Here is a 6,885-nt window from a genome sequence, read left to right on the forward strand (position 1 = left end):
CGCCACCGGCCGCCAGCAGCTCGAGGGGTGGCGAGCCTGGCCCGGGCCCCTTGCCTCGCTCGCTGTCCCGCTCCAACAGCCTCCCGCACCCGGCGGGCGGGGGCAAGGCAGGCGGCCCGGGCGTGGCGGCAGAGCCTGGCACGCCATTCAGCATCGGCCGCTTCGCCACGCTCACATTGCAGGAGCGGCGGGACCGGGGGGCCGAGAAGGAGCACAAGCGCTACCACAGCCTGGGCAACATCAGCCGGGGTGGCGGTGGCGGCGGCGGCGGCGGCGGCGGGGAGAAGCCCAGCGGCCCTGTTCCCCGCAGCCGCCTGGACCCCGCCAAGGTGCTGGGCACCGCGCTGTGCCCACGCATCCATGAGGTGCCCCTGCTGGAGCCCCTCGTGTGCAAGAAGATCGCCCAGGAGCGGCTCACGGTCCTCCTGTTTTTGGAGGACTGCATCATCACTGCCTGCCAGGAGGGCCTCATCTGCACCTGGGCCCGGCCGGGCAAGGCGGTGAGTGGCCCCATGCCAGCCTGCCGGGGACCTGGCAGGACCCTTGGTGGGAAGAAGCAGTCACTGGCAGAGAGAGGGCTTTGTTGCTGTCACCACCTCTGGCTTCGTGGGGTGAGGGGAAGCCATGGAAATCTTAGTGTCTCAGAACAAGATCTCTCAGATCTTAGAGTGAGAGGGTCTAGCCCCAGGTGGCAGGCAGCAGAGAGAGGGGTGGGTGTGAGAGCCAGCTGGGAGATGGGGCGTCCAAGGCTGGCCGTCTGAAGGGCAGCAGATGGGCCCCGCATGGCAAAGTCTTACTGCCCGTCACTCGAACCAAAATCTATTTCTATTGAACATCTGTTTTTTAAATGGTGAAACTTTTTTGAGTACTTCAGGCCAAAACTCTAGGGGCGAGCTCAAGCCTGTGGGCGTGGCTGCCAGCCTGGTTCTGGACTCAGGATCTGAGCCTCCTGCTGAAGGCACAGTCTGGGAATCCCAGGCCTGGGTTCCAGTCCCACTCCCTGTGTGATCCGGGACAAGTCACTGCTCCCTCTGACCTCCAACTCATCACCTAAGTCTTAGAGCCTGTAGAATGGGCAGAGGGTGGATGCGTTTGCCTCCTGGGTGGGCTGTGGCATTGGAAAGGTCACAGTAGGCAAAGCAGGCCTGGCACCTTGTAAGTTCGGAGCTCGTCTTGGGTGTCTCAGCTCCTTAGGGCTTGGACTCAGCTGCCCAGGGTCCTGGAGGCCGTGGCTTGGTTCAGATCTTCGGTTTTGGAATTGTAGAGTCCTGAGTCCCTAGAACTTGAGAGTACAGTCTGAGTGCCTCAGAGGCAAGAGCGGTGGGATTTGGGGAGTCTGGTTGAGTCCTCAAAGAGACCCCTCTGTCTCCCTAGTTCACAGACGAGGAGACCGAGGCCCAGACAGGGGAAGGAAGTTGGCCCAGGTCACCCAGCAAGTCAGTGGTAGAGGTAGGACTGTCCCTGAGTTCTTTCCCCAGCACCTCAGGGTCCCTCCCAAGTTAGAAGGGAGCCCGTTTCCCCCTCCCCTCACATCCCTACCCTTACCCCATCCTCACTCAGGATCCGCCGAGGACTTTTGATGATTGAGTGAAAGTGCCGACTGCCAGGACAGGAAGCTAGCTAAGATGCAAATTCCCAACCTAGAGCAGCGGCCTTGGGGGGGTCTGGGGTGGACCCAAGGGCAAGGCCAGGGTGGCAGCAGCTTTGGGGACTCTGGGCTGGCTCCCTCCCCTTGACACTGGCTGAAGTCCAGGTGGTCTCTAACCCCTCCCATCTCTCCCTCTCATCTTCCCCAGGGCATCTCCTCCCAACCAGGCAACTCCCCAAGCGGCACAGTGGTGTGAAGCCGTGGATATCGGGGCCCCCTACCCCATGCCCCCAGCCTCCTAGCCATAACCCTCCCTGCCGACCTCATGGATCAACGTATTAACAAGACTAACTATGACAGATGGACTGCTCCGGTCCCCCAACCTGCACAAAATTTGGGGGCCCCTCAGACTGGTCCGGACACTGGGGGAATGTAATGGCCCTTGTGGCCTCAGCCTTGTCCCCCACCCACTGCCAAGTACAATGACCTCTTCCTCTGAAACATCAGTGTTACCCTCATCCCTGTCCCCAGCATGTGACTGTCACTCCTGGGGAGAGACTCCCCGTCCCCGCCACAAGAGCCCCAGGTCTGCAGTGTGCCCCTTAGTTGAGTGGGCAGGGCTGGGGGTGGTCCAGCCCTCACCCGGCCCCCACCCCAGCTGCCCTTGCTATTGTCTGTGCTTTTGAAGAGTGTTAAATTATGGAAGCCCGTCAGGTTCCTCCCTGTCCCCCAGGACCTCTTATTTATACTAAAGTTCCCTGTTTTCTCAGCGGCTCTGTCCCCTTCGGAGGAGGTGGTGTAGAGGACCTGTGTGTGTGCTCTGCGGTTCTAGGCAGTCCACTTTCCCCAGAGGAGGAGTGCAGGCCTGCTCCTGGCCCAGCACCTCCCACACCTTTTCCTAGTAGGAAAAGCCGGAGCCCAGGGAGGGAACGGACCTGCGAGTCACACAGCTGGTGACCCACACCGGCGACTGGAGCAGGGCCCTCTCGGGGAGAAGAGCATCCTGCCCGCGGCCAGGGCCCCTCATCGAAGTCCTCATTGGGTGTTTTTTAAATTCTCAAAACTGCCCAGAACCACATTTCCCAAGCCCTGCCCAGCTGGGACTCCTTGGTCCTTGCCTCTAGTTTCTCAGGCCTGGCCCTTTCAAGGCCCAGGCATCCCAGGCCAGCTGGAGGCCCCAACTTCCACTCTGGAGAACGGTCCACACTGGAAAGAAGAGCTCAGATCCCTCCTGGCTCTCGGAGCCGCAGGGAGTGTCTTCCCGCGCCACCCTCCACCCCCCGAAATGTTTCTGTTTCTAATCCCAGCCTGGGCAGGAATGTGGCTTCCTGGCCAGGGGCCAAGGAGCTATTTTGGGGTCTCCTTTGCCTGGGGAGGGCTTGGCTCCACCACTTTCCTCCCCCAGGCTTTGGGCAGCAGGTCACCCCTGTTCAGGCTCTGAGGGTGCCCCCTCCTGGTCCTCTCCTCACCACCCCTTCCCCACCTCCTGGAAAAAAAAAAAAAGTGTAAAGCAGAGAGCCTGAGGGCTAAATTTAACTGTCCGAGTCGGAATCCATCTNTTGGGGTGACAGTGTAAGAGCTGAGATTCTCCATTCGTCCCCTCTAGCACTGAAGGGTTCTGAAGGGCCCTGGAAGGAGGGAGCTTGGGGGGTGGCTTGTGAGGGGTTAAGGCTGGGAGGCGGGAGGGGGGCTGGACCAAGGGGTGGGGAGAAGGGGAGGAGGCCTCAGCAGCAGACAGAAGTGGCCAGAGAGGCCCAGGGGACAGTCAGGGACAGGCAGACATGCATCCAGGGCTCCAGGGTCTGGACAGGGGCTGCCAGGCCCTGTGACAGGAGGACCCCGAGCCCCCGGCCCGGGGAGGGGCCATGGTGCTGCCTGTCCAACATGTCAGCCGAGGTGCGGCTGAGGCGGCTCCAGCAGCTGGTGTTGGACCCCGGCTTCCTGGGGCTGGAGCCCCTGCTCGACCTTCTCCTGGGCGTCCACCAGGAGCTGGGTGCCTCCGAACTGGCCCAGGACAAGTACGTGGCCGACTTCTTGCAGTGGGGTGAGTGCCTGCCCTCAGGGCTCCTGCAGATGGGGTGGGGGTGGGGCAGGAGACAGGTCTGGGCACAGAGGCCTGGCTGTTGGGGGGGCAGGATGGCAGGATGGGCATGGGAAGATCCTCCCATCCTGGGGCTCAGAGCATGGACCTGGGTCCTGGGGCAACATTTCTCTGTCCTATGCCACCACCCTGGAGGGGCAGAGTAAGGTCAGCAGAGGCCAGGGTGGTTATGACTCAGAGCCATGGCTTAGGAGTCACAGCAGGCTTCGCTGCCAACAGCCTCCCATGGCCTCTCTGCACCCCGCCTCAGGGATAGGGCCAGTGTCATGCTGGGAGCTCCCTCTCCTAGGACCCTCTCCCCAAAAGTGGGCTCTGTGGCCCACTCCCTTGGTTTCCTGCAGCCCGGGGCAAGCCAGGAGGGCCAGCATGGGGCAGCTGCCAGGGGCGCAGCCGACAGGCAGGTGTTCGGCGCCAGCCTCTCCAGCTGCCCCAACAGGTGCCCAGGCACTGGGAGGGCGGTGACTCACGTGGGCCCTGGGGGAGAACCAGCTTTGCAGACAGGCGCCACCAGTGCCCCCTCCTCTGCGATCCAGGAGGGACAACTTTGGGTTCTTCTGGGTGTGCCTCGTTTTGTAGGTTCTGCACCCACCCCCACCCCCAGCCCCAAAGTCTCGGTCCCTATGAGTCGTGTGGGTCAGCCACCATTCTCACCACCCTGGCTCCCTGCATCCTTTAGTTCTCCTGGCCCAGGGCCTCCAACCTTCCAGCTGCCCCACAAAGCCCCTTCTTGCAAGGACTTTCCAGGGCCTGGGGCCAGGGCTGGAAGGAGGATGCTTCCACTTCTGCCAGCTGCTTTGTCCGCCCACCTCCTCCCCAAGCCCAGGACTCGGGCTCACTGGTTTCTTTCACTCCCAGCACCCTGCACCTCTGGCCCTCAGCGACTGGCACTTGGTCTTTGGTCTGTGTGTGACAAACTGTATGACACTTGTTTCCTGTTTCTCCACCTTCCCCTGCTTCCTCTTGTGTCCATCTCTTTGTGACCCAGGCCTGGTTCCTCTCCTTCCTCCTCCCATTTCACAGATGGGAAGGTGGAGGCCAAGAAGGACCAGGCCACTCAGCCTCTGGAAAAACCCTCTCCCAACCTCCCGCAGCCCCTAATGACTCTCCTGGCCCCCCTTTAACAGAGGATGAAGTTGGGCTGGCAGGGTAAACTGAGACTGGGCGGGATAGAGGTCTGGCACTCCAGGGAGGAGCACTCCTTTTGTGGCCCGAGCTGCATCTTGCGGCCCCTCCCCTGCCAGGCCTGGGGCGGGGGAGGGGGCCTGGGTTCCTGCTGCCTTAAAAGGGCTCAATGTCTTGGCTCTCTCCTCCCTCCCCCGTCCTCAGCCCTGGCTGGTTCGTCCCTACTGGCCCACTCTCCCGGAACCCCCCGAAACCCCTCTCTCTCCTCCAGAACCCGCTGTCTCCTCTCCTTCCCTCCCCTCCCATACCCATCCCTCTCTCCATCCTGCCTCCACTTCTTCCACCCCTGGGAGTCCAGGCCTCCCTGTCCCCATGGTCCCTAAGCCACAAGCCTCCACCCCAGCCGGTCCCCCACCCAAGCTGCCCTGTTTAACATTCCTAGTCATAGGACCTTGACTTCTGAGAGCTCTGATTGTTATCTGTAAATAAGGGTAGGACTAAAGCTCTTCTCCTGGAGGACTGAGAGATGGGTTGAACCAGAGCACTTGAGTCTAGGATGTGTGACCATGCCGGCTTTGTCTCCCTGTCCTGTTCCTTCCCCCAGCCCCAGATCCAGGGTTTCCCAAAGTGTGGTTCAAGAACCACCTGTATCTGAATCTAGAGGTACTGGATACTAACCCCACGTCTGGGCCGTTACCCAGGACATTCTACATGAGAACGAGGGAGTGGGGCCCTGGCTGCACCTGAACTGTCACCTGGAGTCGGGTGGAGGACTGGAAGCCCAGGAAGGTGGAAGAACTGGGTCTTATTTCCTTCTCCCCTTGTTCTTTCGGGTCTGCCCTTCTGCAGACTTCGTTACCCCACCCTCACCGTCCTGCACACCCTTGGAGCCCTCTGGTCCAATGCCCTGTCCCGCAAAGGGCTTCCCAGGCATCTCACTTCTATGGGAGGGCAGTTTTGGATCCCCAGAACCTTACACAGTGTTTATGTGGGGAAGCTCTTGGGAAGCAGACAGTCCTAGGGTGAAGCTGAGAGGCAGAAGAAGGGGAGACAGAGGGTGGGGCTTTTTCCCTTGTCTCCAGTGCCTTTTCTGGTGACCCTCGGTTCTTTTCCCCTACCACGCCCCCAGCGGAGCCCATCGTGGTGAGGCTTAAGGAGGTCCGACTGCACAGGGACGACTTCGAGATTCTGAAGGTGATCGGACGCGGGGCGTTCAGTGAGGTAAGCCCAACCCGACCGGAGCCCGACTTGACTTGTGGTGGGTGGGGCATAGGGGTTGGGGTGGGGCCTTAGAAATTGATGAATGACCAAGCCTTAGAACCTAGGGCTGGGCTGGAGGCGGGGCTTGGGACCAATGGGCTGGTGCGGCAGGTGGGGCGGGGCCACGACTGGGTGCAGAAGGGGGTGGAGTTGGGTCTGGGCGAGCCCTTCTGTTTTCCCACCGTCTCCACCCTGTCTCCCTGTCTTGGCCTCAGGTAGCGGTGGTGAAGATGAAGCAGACGGGCCAGGTGTACGCCATGAAGATCATGAACAAGTGGGACATGCTGAAAAGGGGCGAGGTGAGGGGCTGGGCGGGCGTGGGGGACTTTGAGGATCCGCGCCCTCTCTCCGGCTGCAGCTTCTCCGGGTGCCCTGCAGGTGTCGTGCTTCCGTGAGGAGAGGGACGTGTTGGTGAATGGGGACCGGCGGTGGATCACGCAGCTGCACTTCGCCTTCCAGGATGAGAACTACCTGGTGAGCTCCGGGCTGGGGTGACTAGGAAGAGGGACAGAGCCCATGCTGTCACTGGACAAGGAGGTGGGGAGAGGAAGCTCTAGGATCAGGGGTGCTGCCCACCACAAGTCTCCCACGCCTGTGGGAGAGTCTGTGTGCAGTAAGAGGGTGTGTCAGGTGGATGAGGGGCCTTCCTTATCTTGGAAGGGGATGGTGTTTCACTGCCCGTTTCTGGGGTGTTTTGGGGGACTCGTATAAAGATGTCTCTGGCCGGGCGCGGTGGCTCAAGCCTGTAATCCCAGCACTTTGGGAGGCCGAGACGGGCGGATCACGAGGTCAGGAGATCGAGACCATCCTGGCT

The 6,885-nt window shown here is 61.1% G+C and overlaps 2 protein-coding genes across 2 annotated transcripts in view; both read left to right on the top strand.

Moving 5' to 3' along the window:
- The window catches only part of DMWD (DM1 locus, WD repeat containing), a 12,241-nt gene extending 9,117 nt beyond the window's left edge, over window positions 1-3,124 (top strand). Inside the window, exons 5-7 of the mRNA XM_017874272.1 lie at window positions 90-500; window positions 1,375-1,449; window positions 1,797-3,124. Coding sequence (XP_017729761.1) covers window positions 90-500; window positions 1,375-1,449; window positions 1,797-1,844 — 534 coding nt within the window. The 3' untranslated portion in view covers window positions 1,845-3,124. The remainder of the gene's footprint in view (window positions 1-89; window positions 501-1,374; window positions 1,450-1,796) is intronic.
- Window positions 3,125-3,152: 28 nt separating this feature from the next.
- The window catches only part of DMPK (DM1 protein kinase), a 12,611-nt gene continuing 8,878 nt past the window's right edge, over window positions 3,153-6,885 (top strand). The window contains exons 1-4 of the mRNA XM_017874273.1: window positions 3,153-3,632; window positions 5,941-6,032; window positions 6,287-6,370; window positions 6,450-6,545. Of these exons, the coding sequence (XP_017729762.1) occupies window positions 3,473-3,632; window positions 5,941-6,032; window positions 6,287-6,370; window positions 6,450-6,545 (432 nt within the window). The 5' untranslated portion in view covers window positions 3,153-3,472. The remainder of the gene's footprint in view (window positions 3,633-5,940; window positions 6,033-6,286; window positions 6,371-6,449; window positions 6,546-6,885) is intronic.

This window comes from Rhinopithecus bieti, unplaced genomic scaffold, assembly GCF_001698545.2.
Source record: "Rhinopithecus bieti isolate Rb0 unplaced genomic scaffold, ASM169854v2 scaffold_7888, whole genome shotgun sequence".
NCBI lineage: Eukaryota > Metazoa > Chordata > Mammalia > Primates > Cercopithecidae > Rhinopithecus > Rhinopithecus bieti.